The 16,364-nt window shown below is 44.8% G+C and overlaps 1 protein-coding gene across 6 annotated transcripts in view; it reads left to right on the top strand.

The window, feature by feature from the left end:
* dennd1a (DENN domain containing 1A) overlaps positions 1 to 16,364 on the top strand; it is a 492,710-nt gene that overhangs the window by 395,900 nt on the left and 80,446 nt on the right. For all 6 annotated transcript variants that reach the window (XM_033048631.1, XM_033048628.1, XM_033048627.1 and 3 more), the window contains 3 exons: positions 5,531 to 5,621; positions 9,961 to 10,001; positions 13,783 to 13,854. In XM_033048631.1, the coding sequence (XP_032904522.1) occupies positions 5,531 to 5,621; positions 9,961 to 10,001; positions 13,783 to 13,854 (204 nt within the window). The remainder of the gene's footprint in view (positions 1 to 5,530; positions 5,622 to 9,960; positions 10,002 to 13,782; positions 13,855 to 16,364) is intronic.

Here is a 16,364-nt window from a genome sequence, read left to right as displayed (position 1 = left end):
AAGTCTGCGATTCATGGACATCACCATGATGTCTGGGTGCCTTCTCTGGTGATGCTCTGCCAGGCCTGTATTGCAGCCATCTTCATCTTGTTTTGGATGCTAATCCCCATTCAGTTTTCTCTTCAGGAATGCTCAATTGGGTTCAGATCGGGTGATTGACTTGGCCATTCAAGAAATGACCATTTTTTAGCTTTGAAAAACTCCTTTGTTGCTTTAACAGTATGTTTGGGATCATTGTCTTGCTGTAGAATGAACTGCTGGCCAATGAGTTTTGAGGCATTTGTTTGAACTTAAGCAGATAGGATGTGTCTATACACTTCAGAATTTATCATGCTACTACCATCAGCAGTTGTGTCATTAATGAAGATGAGTGAGCCAGTACTTTCAGCAGCCATACATGCCCAGGCCATAACACCCCCACCACCGTGTTTCACAGATGAGGTGGTATGCTTTGGATCTTGGGCAGTTCCTTCTCTCCTCTTGCCTTTGCTCTTGCCATCACTCTGACATAAGTTAATCTTCGTCTCATCCGTCCACAAGACTTTTTTCCCAGAACTGTGGTTGCTCTTTTAAGTACTTCTTGGCAAACTGTAACCTGGCCATCCTACTTTTGCAGCTAACCAGTGGTTTGCATCTTACAGTCTGTATTTCTGTTCATGAAGTCTTCTGCGGACAGTAGTCATTGACAAATCCACACCTGAAGAATGTTTCTGATCTATCGGACAGGTGTTTGGGGATATTTCTTTATTATAGAGAGAATTCAGATTCAGATTCAGATTCAGATACAACTTTAATTGTCATTGTCAGTGTACAGTACAGAGACAACGAAATGCAGTTCTCCCTGGAAGAGCGACACAGAATATGATTTCAATAAATAAATCTTTTTACATGTATACAGACATAGTGTTTTTCCTGTGGGAGGAGTGTCCGGGGGGGGGGGGGGGGGGGGGGGGGGGGTGATTGGCAGTCACCGAGATACATTGTTGAGTAGTGTGACAGCCGCAGGGAAGAAGCTGCCGGCAACGGAGAGACCTGTAGCGCCTCCCGGTTGGTAGGAGGGTAAACAGTCCATGGTTGGGGTGAGAGCAGTCCTTGGCGATGCTGAACGCCCTCCGCAGACAACACTTGCTTTGGACAGACTCAATGGAGGGGAGCGAGAAACCGGTGATGAGTTGGGCAATTTTCACCACCCTCTGCAGTGCTTTCCGGTCGGAGACAGAGCAGTTGCCATACCATACTGTGATACAGTTGGTAAGGATGCTCTCGATGGTGCAGCGGTAGAAGTTCACCAGGATCTGAGGAGACAGATGGACCTTCTTCAGTCTCCTCAGGAAGAAGAGACGCTGGTGAGCCTTCTTGATCAGAGTTGAGGTATTGTGGGTCCAAGAGAGGTCATCGGAGATGTTGACCCCCAGGAACCTGAAGCTGGAAACACATTCCACCTCCGTCCCGTTGATGTGGATGGGGGTGTGCGTGCCGCCCCTAGACTTCCTGAAGTCTACAATGAGCTCCTTGGTCTTCTTGGAGTTAAGGGCCAGGTTGTTGTCAGCGCACCATGCTGCTAGGAGCTGGACCTCCTCCCTATAGGCCGACTCATCGTTGTTGCTGATGAGGCCAATCACCGTTGTATCATCTGCATATTTGATGACGGTGTTAGTACCATGTACAGGTGTGCAGTCATAGGTGAAGAGGGAGTAGAGGAGGGGGCTCAGCACACAGCCCTGTGGAACGCCGGTGTTCAGGGTGAGGGTTGAAGAGGTGTGCTTGTCTAACCTAACAGACTGGGGTCTGTTGGTTAGAAAGTCCAGTATCCAGTTGCAGAGGGAGGGGTCGATGCCCAGGTCACCGAGTTTGGTGATCAGTTTAGAGGGTATAATGGTGTTGAATGCTGAGCTGTAATCGATGAACAGTATTCTTACGTAAGTGTCTCTGTTGTCGAGGTGGGAGAGGGCGGAGTGAAGTGCCGTTGAGATGGCATCCTCCGTACTCCTATTCTTGCGGTAGGCAAACTGATAGGGATCCAGTGTGGGGGGTAGGCAGCCTTTGAGGTGTGCCAGGACCAGCCTCTCGAAGCACTTGGTGATGATGGGGGTAAGTGCAACTGGGCGGAAGTCGTTGAGGCTTGCCGCAGTGGAGTGTTTTGGCACTGGCACGATGGAGGTGGTTTTAAGGCACGTGGGGACAACTGCTTGGGCAAGTGACAGGTTGAAGATGTCAGTCCAGACGTCTGTCAGCTGCGCAGCACAGGCCCTGAGGACGCGCCCGGGGATGCCGTCAGGGCCAGCAGCTTTACGTGCATTAGTCCTACTCAGTGCCACGTACACGTCGTAGGGGGTGAGTGTGAGGGGTTGGTGATCAGCAGGGAGCACAGCCTTGATGACTCTCTCTAGATTGTCCCTGTCGAAGCGGCCATAGAAGTGGTTAAGCTCCTCAAGGAGGCGTCGCTGGATGTAGGGGTGGTGTTGGTGGGTCTATAGTCCGTGATGGCCTGGATGCCTTGCCACATGCGTCGGGGGTCGGAGTTGTTGTTGAAGTGCTCCTCAATCCTGAACTTATGGCAGTGCTTGGCCTTCTTGATGCCCCTCTTCAGGTTAGCCCTGGATGAACTGTAGGCTCGAGCATCGCCTGACCTGAAAGCGGTGTCCCGTGTTTTCAGCAGTAGCCTGACCTCGCTGTTCATCCATGGCTTCTGATTCGGGAATATGGTCACCCGTTTGAGGGAGGTGACACTATTGATGGTGGAGTTTATAAAGTCCAGAACAGAGGATGTGTAGGAATCAATGTCCGTGTGGGAGTCAAGGGTGGCCTGGTCTGCAAACGCCTTCCAGTCAGTGTTTCCAAAACACTGCTGAAGTGTGGAGTCCGCCTCCTCTGACCAGACTTTAACTGTCCTCACAGTGGGTTTAACCCGTCTGATGAGTGGGGAGTACTTAGGGAGCAGGAACAATGAGACGTGATCAGACTGACCAAGGTGGGGGAGGGGGATGGCTTTGTAAGCTTCAGCCATGTTAGTGTAGACTTTGTCCAGTGTCTTGTCTACTCTAGTGGGGAAGGAGACATGTTGGTGGAATTTGGGGAGTACAGTCTTCAGGTTGGAGTGATTGAAGTCACCCGCAACAATGAAGGCTGCCTCGGGGTTGTGCGTCTGTTGATTGCTAATGGAAGTATGCAGCTCTTTCATTGCAAACTTGGCATTAGCATCAGGAGGGATATAGGCTGCAGTCACAACAGTGGAGGTGAACTCTCTGGGCAGATAGAACGGTCTGCATCTAACCAAGAGGAACTCAAGGTTAGCTGAGCAGTGACTCTCGATGATGGTGGAGTCCGTGCACCATGCTTTATTTACATAAATGCACAGACCCCCACCTCTGGTCTTACCGGAGTCTGATGTCCTGTCCGCTCGGAGTAAATGACGCCCCGTTAGCTGGATGGCGCTGTCAGGAACGTCAGTGTTGAGCCAAGTTTCCATGAAGATCAGGATGTTGCAGTCTTTGATCCAGTTGTGGGAGGTGATCCTTAGCCGGAGTTCGTCCATTTTGCCAGTGAGCGCACGTTGGCGAGGAAAAGGCTAGGAGTTGCTAGCCTGTGTGGGGCTAGCTCTAACCTGGCCTTCAACCCACCTCTGCGTCCCCGGCGATGCTTTCGTACGCGTCGCCGTCTGTTGGTGCTTCCGGTCGGCCGAGCTGGCTTGGTGCGCGCTGGCGTTCTGCCGCTCCGTTGCTCCGCGTCTCCGCGGCTCCGGTGGTGGTCTCCAGCCCCGCGGCTCCGCTAGCGTTCTCCAGCCCCGCGGATCTGCTGGCGGTCTCCAGCCCCGCGGATCTGCTGCCGTTCTCCAGCCCCGCGGATCTGCTGGCGTTCTCCAGCCCTGCGGCTCTGCTGGCGGTCTACAGCCCCGCGGATCCGCTGGCTTTCTCCAGCCCCGCGGGTCGGGTGGCGTTCTCCAGCCCCGGGGCTCCGCTGGGTCTTCAGCCCCGGGTCAGGAGGAAGACGGAGATCGCCCAGAAAGTTGTTGCAGCCGCAGGAACCGAAGTCCAGAAGTTCCTCCGAGTGAGCAGCCTTGAAACAGGTAGGGGAATTGTCGCTATATTTCCCATTCTTGGGAGACACGGGGCGTCGCGATGTGCCCGCGCCGCCGCCATTTGAAGGTGGTAAGAATTCTTCTGTCATCAGCTGTGGAGGTCTTCCTTGGCCTGCCAGTCACTTTGCGATTAGTAAGATCACCAGTGCTCTCTTTCTTCTTAATGATGTTCCAAACAGTTGATTTAGGCAAGCCTAAGGTTTGGCAGATGTATCCAACAGTTTTATTCCCCAATCTTATAATGGCTTCTTTGACTTTCATTTGCACAACTTTGGTCCTCATGTTGATAGACAGCAATAAAAGTTTCCAAATGTGATTCTAAAGACTGGAGGGAAGATTAGGTGCTGAGAGCTCTCTTATACATGCATTAAAGAGGCAATTAAACACACCTGAGCATTTACAAACACCTGTAAAGTCATTTGTCCCAAACATTATGGTGCCCTGAAATGGGGGGGACTATGTATAAACACAGCTGTAATTTCTACATGGTGAAACCAAAATGTAAAAAAATTGCATTTATTTAAATCTGACAATGTGCTCTTTAACCACATGTGATTTTTTTTTTTCTATTACAAATCTCAAATTGTGGAGTACAGAGGCAAATAAATAAATGATGGGTCTTTGTCCCAAACATTATGGGGAGGGCACTGTATTTTACTGCGCAGTTATTTTGAATACCTAGCTATTTTCTGATACTTGAAGCTAGCAGAATTATGTCAATCTTTCCCACAAGGAGGTTAATTTATAATTTTCGGCATTCCTATGTGTAAACTGCATTTCATCGATGTAAAGAGTAGCTATTTAGTTGAGGAACCTAAAAAAAAATAATCATCTGAGCAATACGACCAAAACCCTTTCACCCACGGGTATAAAATAATTAACTTCATATCGCCGATTCATGTAAAACAAATGAAGCAACTATTCCTGTTTTTGGAAAATGCTTTGTAACCTTATCCTTTGCTGCCACTTGCAGTAACATGACAATGGTCAAGTTCACAGCCATAATGTGAAAGGCCCCAGGAATTTGAAACAATTGAAAACCAGCACCTGCAGTTTATATTCCTCTTGCAGCCTATGGCGCTCTGAGCAAGTGGATCTTTCCCGTTTGTGCCAGCTATCTATTATTTACAGTGTTGAGACTTCTGATGGTATTAATAGCTGGGCATGGTGAATTAGAAGCTTTCATTCAGTGGGAAAAAAAACCCCTCTATTCCTAAATTGCAACGTTATTCAACCGTGCACGTAGTCTGCAAACAAGTATAACATTTGAAACGGTAGCGGATTCCTCACTTCTGTCGGAGTTACTGATTCTTTTAATTAGCTCGAGCTCATTAATTGTGTTTTGACAGCGCAAGAATTGTATTTCAAATACTGAGCTTCCTTTAGTGTCCTGCTTTGAGAATGTCACACGTTTGAACTGTTGTCTCCCATGTAAATGCTTTTGTTTTCCAGTTCATTGATGGTCGACTGGATCTGCTGAATTCTGGAGAAGGATTCAGTGATATTTTTGAGGAGGAGATAAACAATGGTGAATATGCAGGAGGTAAGGCTGAACTGAGCCCACTTCAGGGAAATTTAGGGCTGAACACAAAGTGACATTTGACAGCTCACAGTTCTTGATTCAACCAGATTGCATTAAAGTTTACATGAAAAGAAGCAACTTATATTGTACACTTCTGAATGATGAGTCATTTGATTAACTTGCGTTTAGTTTAGAGATACAACATGGAAGCAGGCTCTTCAGTCCATCAAGTCCATGTCGACTATCGATCACTAGTTCTATGTAATCCCACTTTCTCATCTACTCCCTATACACCAGGGGCAATTCACAGAGGCCAATTAACCTAAAAACCCACATGTCTTTGGGATGTGGGAGAACACTGGTGTACCCGGAGGAAATCCACATGGTCACAGGAAGATTGTGCAAACTCCACATAGACAGCACCCAAGGTCAGGATCAAACTTGGGTCTCTGATACTATAAGGCGGCAGCTCTTTCAGCTGTGCCAAACTGCTGCCCAGTTTAACATAGCTTCAACCTACTTGATGATAATCTGTTGAATAATCGGTCTAGCTCAGCTTAGAATAGTTAGCATCATCATGGGCACATTAATTGAGATCCAAATTATATTTCTTAATGTGGATATTAAGGCTGTTCTTTGAATCATTCAAATAAAATGTGCTTATTGTAATACATGTATAGCGGTTAGAATAAGAAGGGTCTCGACCCGAAACGTCACCCATTCCTTCTCTTCAGAGATGCTGCCTGTCCCGCTGAGTTACTCCAGCTTGTTGTGCCTATCTTTAGCAGTTAGAATAAACAGGTTTGTACTATCGCCATGAGTTTTAGTTGTTAGTGTTTTCAGCAAAGTTCTGAGAACATCCATTAATGGAATGTGCAACACTGATTTTGTTTCACACCCAAGAACACTTGGCCCTTCGAGCCTACACCCTCAGTCAATAGGACCTTGGCTGATCTTCCCCAGGCCTCATCTCCTCCCCTCCCCTCCCCCCCTCCTCTCCCCTACCCTAATTTTCCAAAATTATAAAAAAGTCTGTTTATGTTTATTATTGCCACATGCACTGAGGCTTTTGTTTGCATGCTCCCCTATCATATCAGATAATACTATACATGAGTCCAGTCAAGCCAAACATAAGTACGACAGGCAGAGCAAAGCGAAAAATGCCAGAGTGCAGAATACGCTGCATTGTAGCGCAACAGTCCAAAGATAAAGTCCAATGTCCACGACAAGGTACTCTGAAATATTGGGATTGTTCCCTAGCTTATGGAAAAAAACGTTCAGAAGTTTGATAACAGAGGGGAAGAAGCTGCTCCTAAATCTGGCAATGCCCATTCAAGCTTCTCTATCTTCCGCTTGATGGGAGAGGGGACTGCCCAGGGTTGGAATGCCACTTGATTATGTTGGCTGCTTTCCTAAAGTTCCTGTCCCACTTTCACGACCTAATTCACGACCTCTGCCGAGTTTGCCCTTGGCTCATACTCGCAGCATGGTCGTAGGAGGTCGTAGGTAGGTCGTAGCAGGCCGTGATGCTAGTCGCAGGTACTCATGGCATCAAGTAGCTCGGGGCGTTTTTTCTAGCATGATGAAAAATGTCCACGAGTAAAAAAGGTTGTGAATTAGGTCGTGAAAGTGGGACAGGCCCTTAAGGCAGCCTGAAATGTAGATGGAGTCAATGGTGGGGAATCTGGGATATTCTTGTCTTTTTGAATGCCTCTAATGATCTAGATTCCATAACCCTATGGAGTAGAGAATTCAAGAGATTCCCCATCATATATATTTATTTCAGTTAGATCTGCAGCAATTAACAAGGTTTCATCATTCTCTTTCAAGCCAGAACCAAATTTTAGCCTTTCATTGGCTCCAAAGTGTATGAGAAAGGATGAGACAGCGAGATAGTATAGAAGCAGTGTGAACAGGGGATCGATCGTCGGTGGGGACCCGGTGTGCCGAAGGGCCCGTTTCCATGCTGTATCTTTCACTTAATCAAAATCATTCCATCAAATCACGCTGGGTACGCCTGTGACGTAAATTTAATCGCACCTTTTATGAGCATGGTGCCAATTATTAAAATGATTCAACAGAAGAAGATCATATATCAAAAACGTAGGCACCAAACTAAGAAGAAAAAAAGACGGATCACTCTCGTCTTAACTGTGTTCTCGTTTTTTTTTAATCCTTTTTAATCCTCACTTTAATCTCTCCATCTGTGGTGTTACTGTCCTCAGCATTCACTTTCTCCCTTAGTGACACTCTTGCTGAATTTAATTACTACTGCTGGGTCCGAAGGTGTATTGCAATAAAGTGACCTGGAGACAGTGAAATCTCAGACTTTCGGCAAGCCCATGTTGGGTGCAAACTCCAGCTATCACAAGGCAAAGGCTTTAAGCGCACTAATGAGGAAGGATATCGTACAGGGAAAAAAAGATGATAGAAGGGGGGGGGGGGGAAATGGCTGCATAAAGACAAAAGAAAAAAATTACAAAACGTCTGAGCATAGGTTCATATTAAGGTCGACAAAATTAAAATAACGGAGAAAAAGTGAGTCGAACAGAGCATTTTTAAAAGGCCAGAAATGAAAGCTTAATGTTCAAAGCACAGAATAAAGAATGAGGCAGCATGTAGCATGTGCAAGAGCAAAGTTATGATCAAAATGCAAGAGATAAGATGCATATAATGATATTTCTTCCACATTTTTAAATTATAAATTCTATATGCTTTCATATGCGTGAGTATTAAGATTGAATATGGGTATTCACTTTCAGAATTAGCTCTGTCAGAGTGGAATGTGAACATGGTATAAGCTTTATATGACAGTGAGGATACATCTAAAATGTTAAGCACAGTGCAGCAGGAGTTGGTTCTTGTCACAGAATGGAATATTTGTCTTGGGCATGAATATTATTCCATCATAATCTATCTGATTAAAAAAAAAATGATGAACACAAAAAAAAAAACTCTGAAGGCAAAAGAACTCTCTGATGATAATGTTTGTGAAAGATGCAAGTACGCGGTAGCATTGGGCCATTGATCTAATGATAATGAGTTCAAGTTCTGCTACGGCAGCTGGGGAATTTAAATTCAGTTAATGAAATGAGCATGGAATAAAAAGCGAGCATCAGTAATGATGACCATGAAACTACTGGATTGTCTTTAAAAAATCAGAGCATCTGCTTCATTTATATCTTTCAGGGCAAGGAAATTTTCCCTGTTTGGACTATAAGTGTCTCCAGACCCATGCAATGTAGTTGATTCCTAACCCCCCCCCCACCCCCCCTTGAAATGCCCTTCAAGCCACACGATTTTAAGGGGTAAATAAGGATAGACCATGAATCCCGACCTTGCAAGGTGACCGAATTTTAAAACTGATGGGTTTGCAGTCACGTCTAACAATGACGCTTACATGTGAGAGAGGCGCTGGTGCAAAGGAAAGGGGGAAAGAAACAAATAGGAATCGAAACAGGTTCAAGTGGACTGACATAATATTTTTCATTCTGTTTCTTTTTTTGTTCATCTCTCTTTCTATTATTTTTTATTCTTGTTATTTCCTTGTCTCTGTGTCTAAATCTGGATCTTCCCATCCACACTGTTAGAGTGCTTTCACTGAAGGAGCTAAGCGCTGCCTTCTCAAGGGCAATCAGTGATAACCACATAAACGCTGGAAATGCCCACATCCTGTGAAGGAAAGAGGTAGACAAATGTTGCTAACATAGCCATGTAAACAAGTAAATATAGGGGTATTACAATTAGTTTACATTGGATTAGTCGAGTAATATTCGCCAGGTTGCAGAAAGGTTCCCGTTTCACATTAGTGCAATATCAAGTCAAGAGAGTTTATTGTCATGTGTCCCAGATAAGACAATGAAATTCTTGCTTGCTGCAGCACAACAGAATATTGTAGGCATAAATACAGATCAGATCAGTGTGTCCATATACCATAATATAGGCAAAAGCTCACGAACAGTCAGAGAAAAGAATTTGACAAAAGAAATAGGAGGAAAACAAAACAAAATGGGAAATGACCAGCAAAGATGACGAATGTAAGAATGTAAGAAAATGTGTGATGCAAATTGATAAAGTATATGAGCTTTATGATATCACCACCAGCCATGGATATGGATCAAATGCGGGCAAATAAGACTAGCTTAGAAGAGCATCTTGGGCGGAATGGACACGTTGTACCGAAGGACTTGTTTCCATGTTACATAACCCTGTGACTCCTGCTTCATACATGGTTGACAAGTTGTATCCAACAGCCAATTAAATACATGTTGCATGGACTCTAGAATAGAATACATTTGACTTGAATGTTGCTGATAATGTAAGCTGATTGTCAAGTAAGACACCTGTCTGCTTTATATAGGAAGCAACAAATCCTATCATCAGTGGCTCTTCACAGTGAAGGTGAGTGGAATCTATTATTACCACTGGAATGATAATGTTCATAAAAGCCTGTTTAAATGGAAGAATTAATCCAAGTTGAAATAGTTTGCATGTCAATAAAATGTTTTGGTTTCTGTCTTATAAGCATGCCTCAAATTGCTGAATGTGAATTATATTTCTTCACTTTGGTTATGGGATGGAGCAGTCTAGGATGCGATGTTATCTGGATACAGTGACTGTTTGGATAATTTGATTTTGTTGCGTAACATTGTCCTCGATTCTCCCAGGAGTGTTACACAGGTCTCCATTGTCTGCTTTCTTGAGCTGGTTGCTGGAAAGTTCACATGCAGGTGGTTTAGTGGCATCAAGAGGAGACACGGCAGATGCTGGAATCTAGATCTGAGGGAATGGGCAGAAGATGTTGCGGGTCAGGATCAGGATCCTTCTTCAGACTGAGTCGAGTGGGCGGCAACTAATGGGTGGATATAGGTGAGGGAGGTTATTGGCAGATGGATAGAAATAGTTGCAAAGGATCGAAGTGATAAGGAAATGTAACACCAGTCCCTACACAGGCAGCACAGTGATGCAACGGTGGAGTTGCTGACTTACAGCGCCAGAAACCCGGTCAGAGAATGAAGTTTTGGATATGGAGGCTGATGGGATGAAAGATGAGGACCAAGGGAACTCTATCCTTATCATCTGTTCATTGCCTCCACACACACTGCCTGACCCACTGAGTTCCTCCGGCACGTTGTTTAGTGAATTACACCTATTGATGTTTCTTCCTTACCTGCTTAAAGGTACCTAGTCTCTGCTGTGTGGCCTAGGTTTGGTTGAAGATTGGAGGAGGGGCAGCAGGGGTCAGGGAGAGTGTGGTGGTGGGTCGAGGTAGAGTGGAGTGAAAACATATATGGAAATCTTGTTACAACTGCACTGGACCTCATTGAGACCACATCTGGAGCTGTGATCTCTTCATTTAAGAAGGAAGATACTTGCTTTGGAGACAGGGCTGCACGGTGGCGCAGCGGTAGAGTTGCTGCCTTACAGCACCTATAGTGCCAGAGACCTAGGTTCAATCCTGGCTGCGGGTGCTGTCTGTATGGAGTTTGAACGTTCTCCCTGTGACCATGTCGGTTTTCTCCAAGATTTTTGGTTTCCTCCCACACGTCCAAAGACATACAGGTTTGTAGTTATTTGGCTTGGTATAAATTCAAAATTGGCTCTAGTGTGTGTAGGATAGTGTTAATGTGCGGGGATTGTTGGTCGGTGTGGACTCTGTGGGCCAAAGGGCCTGTTTCCTCGCTGTATCAAGAAACATAAACTAAACTAAATGTCTGTTAGAATGGTTACAGGATACCTTTTGAGTTAAGGGCCTTTGGAATTTAGAAGTGATCCTGAGGAGGCTTAACAGGGCAAATGCTGAGATGAAGTTTACAACGGTAGAAGAATATTTAAAAAAACCGAGGGCTACACTCGAGAGAAATGGTTACATATTTATTGCTGAGACGAGGAGTTTCTTTTCTCTGTGTCATTTGAATCGTTGGCATTCCCCCTTCACCCCTCACCCCAGGGAGCTGTGGATGCTGAGTCACAATGTTCAAGGCTGAGATGGTGAGATGTACCCACCGAGAGGGCCAAGGGTGGAGAGGAGCAGGCAGGAAAACAATCAATTCAGCCGTGATGTTGTTGAATGGTAGAAGGGCTCGAGGGACATAATGGCCGACTTCTTGCTCTCATTCCTTGTGTTACCGCAATAGAAAATGGCCCCCATGACATTGGGGAATTGCAGCATTCATCTTCCATTCTGTGGTCTTCAGCAGCAACGTCAACATACCGATCCCTGTCTGTCATTGGGAAGTCATCTGGTTCATTGCTTCCTGACTACGTTTTTGTGCTTACTTCCAATCTTTTTTTTTTTAAGATTTCACAATCTTGCGGCACGCTCAGCTGACTTTAGTAATAATGTCCTGTTGCCTCAAAACAAGACATAATTAAAATACATTGACCCTGCTGAATTATGGAATAACACGGTCAGTGATTCTGTTCATCAGAATGCAATGGGAAATGAATAAGTTCTTTATTTTCTCCAAAGCGCATTAACAAAAGGACTGGAATAGCACACATTGAGAGTGAAATAACAAATGTGAAGATATTTCGAGCTCTCAGCTCACGTGACACTAGTTGGAAAGCGCTGTTGCTGGTTTTGCATAGAGTTTAAATGAAGAAAACAATAGATAAAATAACGCATACAATTTCTGTCGTCTCTCCACTCAAAACTATCTGAAATTTCTCACGCACATTTGACAGTTGGGGAATTCCAACACTCAGCGTGCCAGGTGAGGGAGAAGTATTCGTAGCTTATTTTTAGTAACTGTCTGCAATCTGGACCTGCACAAAATATAACCGTGTCATTCGGAAAGGCATCAGAGGTGGGCTATGTAATGGTTTGTCACGTCTTGTGGGCAGAGATGCATCTAGACTAACTGTACAAGCCAAATGGGGCCTTGACATTAGGCTCAAGGATGGTTTTGGTCAGCAAGATCGGTTAAGCGATTCTGAAAGGGAATATTTGAGTCAATGGGGAATGCAAGGCATGCATGCATGCAGTAGGTCCCACTCAGCAAGATTCAGGGTCAGAGAATCTTAGAATGCATTTGGAAGTCATTCAAGCATATAACATCCATTGAAATTCTACCATAGCTTCAGGAAATCCTTCCAGATCCTAGAGAAATATTTCTCCAGATCTTTATCCCATAGTCATTATTTTTTCTCCTTCTATTTCCTGAGCAATTCATCGGTGGACATAATGGGTCCTACTATCCTGTCATGACTCCTCTGCCGACTGACATTCTCAGTTTGATTTTTGTATCATGTTTCACAGCTTCACGATGAAAGCGTTCAGGATTGTGTCACCCTTTGAGAGCATGAATCAGACTTTAAGTTCAGCAAAGTTCTCATTTCTTTTCATCCTTTCTCCCTGTGTTACTGTTCTTTTCAGAAGTAAAAAGGGAAAAAATGCTGGAAACATTCAGCGGATCAGGCATCACGTTAGAAGTTAAACTGCTCGCTTTTCTGGTTGACGCCACTTCATCAAACTATAATAATGTTCTGACAGAGAGACTTCTATCTGAAACATTCCCTCTGTGTGTCTTCCCACAGATGTTGCCTGACCTAGAGTTATACAGCATCGGAAACAGGTCCTTCGGCCAAACTTGCCCACAAGACCAACATGTCCCATCTACACTAGTTCCACCTCTCTGCTTTTGTCCTATATCCCTCCAAACCTGTCCTATCCATGTACCTGTTTGTTCAATGTTGAAATAGTCGCTGCCTCAACTACCTCCCCTGGCAACTCGTTCCTACACCCACCATGTTGAGCTGATGAGTGTTTCCAGCATATGCTGTTTATATTTAAGATTTCCTGCATCTGCAGTTTAAAAAAAAGAAATTTAAACTTTTCTATTTTTCTTCTGTAATAGTACATAAGAAAATTGATATTTGCTCAGCTAAGTTCAAGTGATAAATTGTTTTTTTCCCAGTTTTTGAAAGTAGTGCAGTTTTGCAGCAACCAGGCAGCTGATTGTATGATGTTGCCTCTGGATGTGTATCGATTCGTCTTCGAATTTGTCACCAGCCCAAATCCCAAGGTGTTGCTGGGAATTCACTGCTTTAAAGAAATGAGAGCTATGATTCTTGTCTGAAGTATTGTGAGAATATATTTGCTACATTCATGGTTTTGTGATGTTTTAGATATTTACTTCTGGCATGCAAATAAATAATAAAATCGCCAATCTATTCACAGAAAGGAAGTGGGGCCATCATCAATACAATGAAGACGAAGGCAAACCCAGCAATGAAGACTGTATACAAGTTTGTGAGTAAATGGTTAAGGTCTTTGTTTATGTTCATTTACTGATACTGGTTTATGAAAATCCTAGGAAAATATGGAGGCTGATATTCACTGAAAGGTATCGTCTCAGAGTATCTGTCTGCAGCATTTGCATAGCTAAGTATTACATTAAGTGGACATTACAAAATTCAACAGCAGTATCTTCAACGGTTAGCCATAGAGATATACAGCACGGAAGCAGGCCCTTCGGCCAAACTCATCCATGCCAACCAAGATGCCCCACTAGTCCCATTTGGTCAATATCACCCTAAATCTTTCCTATCCATGTATCTGTATCTATCCATGTATCTGTCCAAATGAGTCACAAGTAAACTAACTATGACTTTTCCAGTTACAAGCTGAATCAGTTTGCAAAGGCTATGAGGTTCTCAAACCTCAGGGGTCTTTCTCCTCTTCCAAGGCTACGTGAATTATGCTCACCTTCCAAATCTATGAAAAGAGAAATGAGAATGAGCAAGAATTATTAACTCATGATGTCTGAGGAGTATTTCTACTGGAGTAGAGAATGTCAAGAGGAGATTTAATATAGTCATCAAAGATGAATGAGAAATACTTGTTTCTGCAGGTGAAGAACCAATGAATGAACCAATGCCACTTATTCCACCTCAATGTCAAACGTTCCACCCAATTCCACTCAAATGCCAATCAACCCCCCCCCCCCCTTCTCCTCCATCTACCTCTCACTTGCCAGGCTTTTTCCGGCCCCCCTTCTCTTTTCCATCTTTCTCCCCGCCCCCCCCCCCCATTACGATCAGACTGAAGCAGGATCCCAACCCGAAGTGTATCTGTCCATTTTCTCCACAGATGCTGCCTGACCCACTGAGTTCCTCCAGCATTTGCTTTTTACTCAGTGATCAGAGATCGATCAAATTAAACGGTTGGAATCAAATACACAGGACAAGATGTTAAGAAGTCCCTTGTGCCAATAGGTGGAGAGCATTTCACGACATTCGTTGATTGTTGAGAGTGGTAGAGGCTCAACATCGGTGGGGGGCGGGGGGAGATACGTATATCTTGGCCTGGGTAACCTTCAGGACAGTTGGGCACAGGACACATCATCAGTAGTGTACCCTTGCATCACTGGGTGTTTCGGCCTTTTAACACTATACACCCTCCACAAGGGCGGCCCGCTGCAGGATGATCAGCCCTCAGCGCGTGTCCCGTGTCAAACCGTCCCAAAGATTCACCCTGAAGTACTTGGGGCCCAGCATGGGTCTTTCCGCTTGAGCCAAATCCACCGGCTGCTTATTTCAGCCGCCTCTGAGAGTGATCTTATGGTCTTCCGCAGAGCCTGACCGTGGATTCCAAGCTCCTTGTTGTACCTCTGAAGTTGATGGAGTTCAGGCCATGGCATTGTTAAGAGAAAAAATAATAGATAAATGTTTGAAGCAGAGAGTACAATGTCTTAACAAATAGTCCCAACAAACACAATGGACTGAACAGATTTCACTATCGTTCTGTGAAATTGGGTTGGTATCAGAATTGGTGTCTCGTGGGTGGCCATCTGGGGAAGATATAACAAGGATTCTTTCACGATTTCCCAGAGGAGCATTCCTGTTCCTACTGGGACTGATAATCCAGGTGACCTGAGAAGCTGACAAAGGAGTGGTGCCAGTGGAAACAAGATGTAAAAGATCTCCAGGGAAAAGTACTGACCTTGTTTACAAACTCCTCTGCTGAATCTAGTTACGCTACTGCACCAAGTGATCCAGATTATTAGAGAATATAAAAAAAGGATGTCAGTGTCAGGAGTAATAAGCCCCTAGAAACCACTGTGTTTATCACTAGACAGTTGAGAATCATTATAAAAATATTATGATCACGACTGGTCATTTGCATTGTGAATTAGCTTCGGAACAGATTTTACATATTTCAATCTTCAATGTTTCCAGTTATACATTGACATATTTCCAGCCCATAACCTAAACCTTTGCATTGTAGTGCATTCTAAGGTTTAGAATTTTCTTTTGCAGAATATTTATTTCATGTTTACTTCTCCACCTTTAGTTTAGTTTAGAGATACAGCGGAAACAGGCCCTTTGATGACCTCGAAAAGATCATCCACACATTTATCTCCTCCCGCCTAGATTACTGCAACTCTCTTTACACTGGCATCAGCCAATCTTCCCTGTCCCGCCTGCAACTGGTCCAAAACGCCGCAGCGAGACTCCAGACGGGCACCCGAAAAAGGGACCACATCACCCCGATCCTGGCCTCTCTCCACTGGCTCCCTGTGCGGTTCCGTATACATTTCAAGACCCTCCTCGATGTCTACAAAGCCCTCAATGGGCTTGCCCCCTCCTACATTAAAAGTCTTCTCACCCACCACTCCACCTCCAGGTCCCTCAGATCGGCCGACTTGGGGCTGCTGAATATCCCGCGGTCTAGGCATAAGCTTTGGGGCGACCGCGCCTTTGCGGTTGCAGCTCCTAGACTGTGGAACAGCATCCCCCTTCCCATCAGAACTGCCCCCT

This window comes from Amblyraja radiata, chromosome 32 (genome assembly GCF_010909765.2).
Source record: "Amblyraja radiata isolate CabotCenter1 chromosome 32, sAmbRad1.1.pri, whole genome shotgun sequence".
Classification (NCBI taxonomy): Eukaryota; Metazoa; Chordata; class Chondrichthyes; order Rajiformes; family Rajidae; genus Amblyraja; species Amblyraja radiata.
Note: the sequence above shows the minus strand (reverse complement) of the source record. Positions and strands in the feature narration are given on the sequence as shown.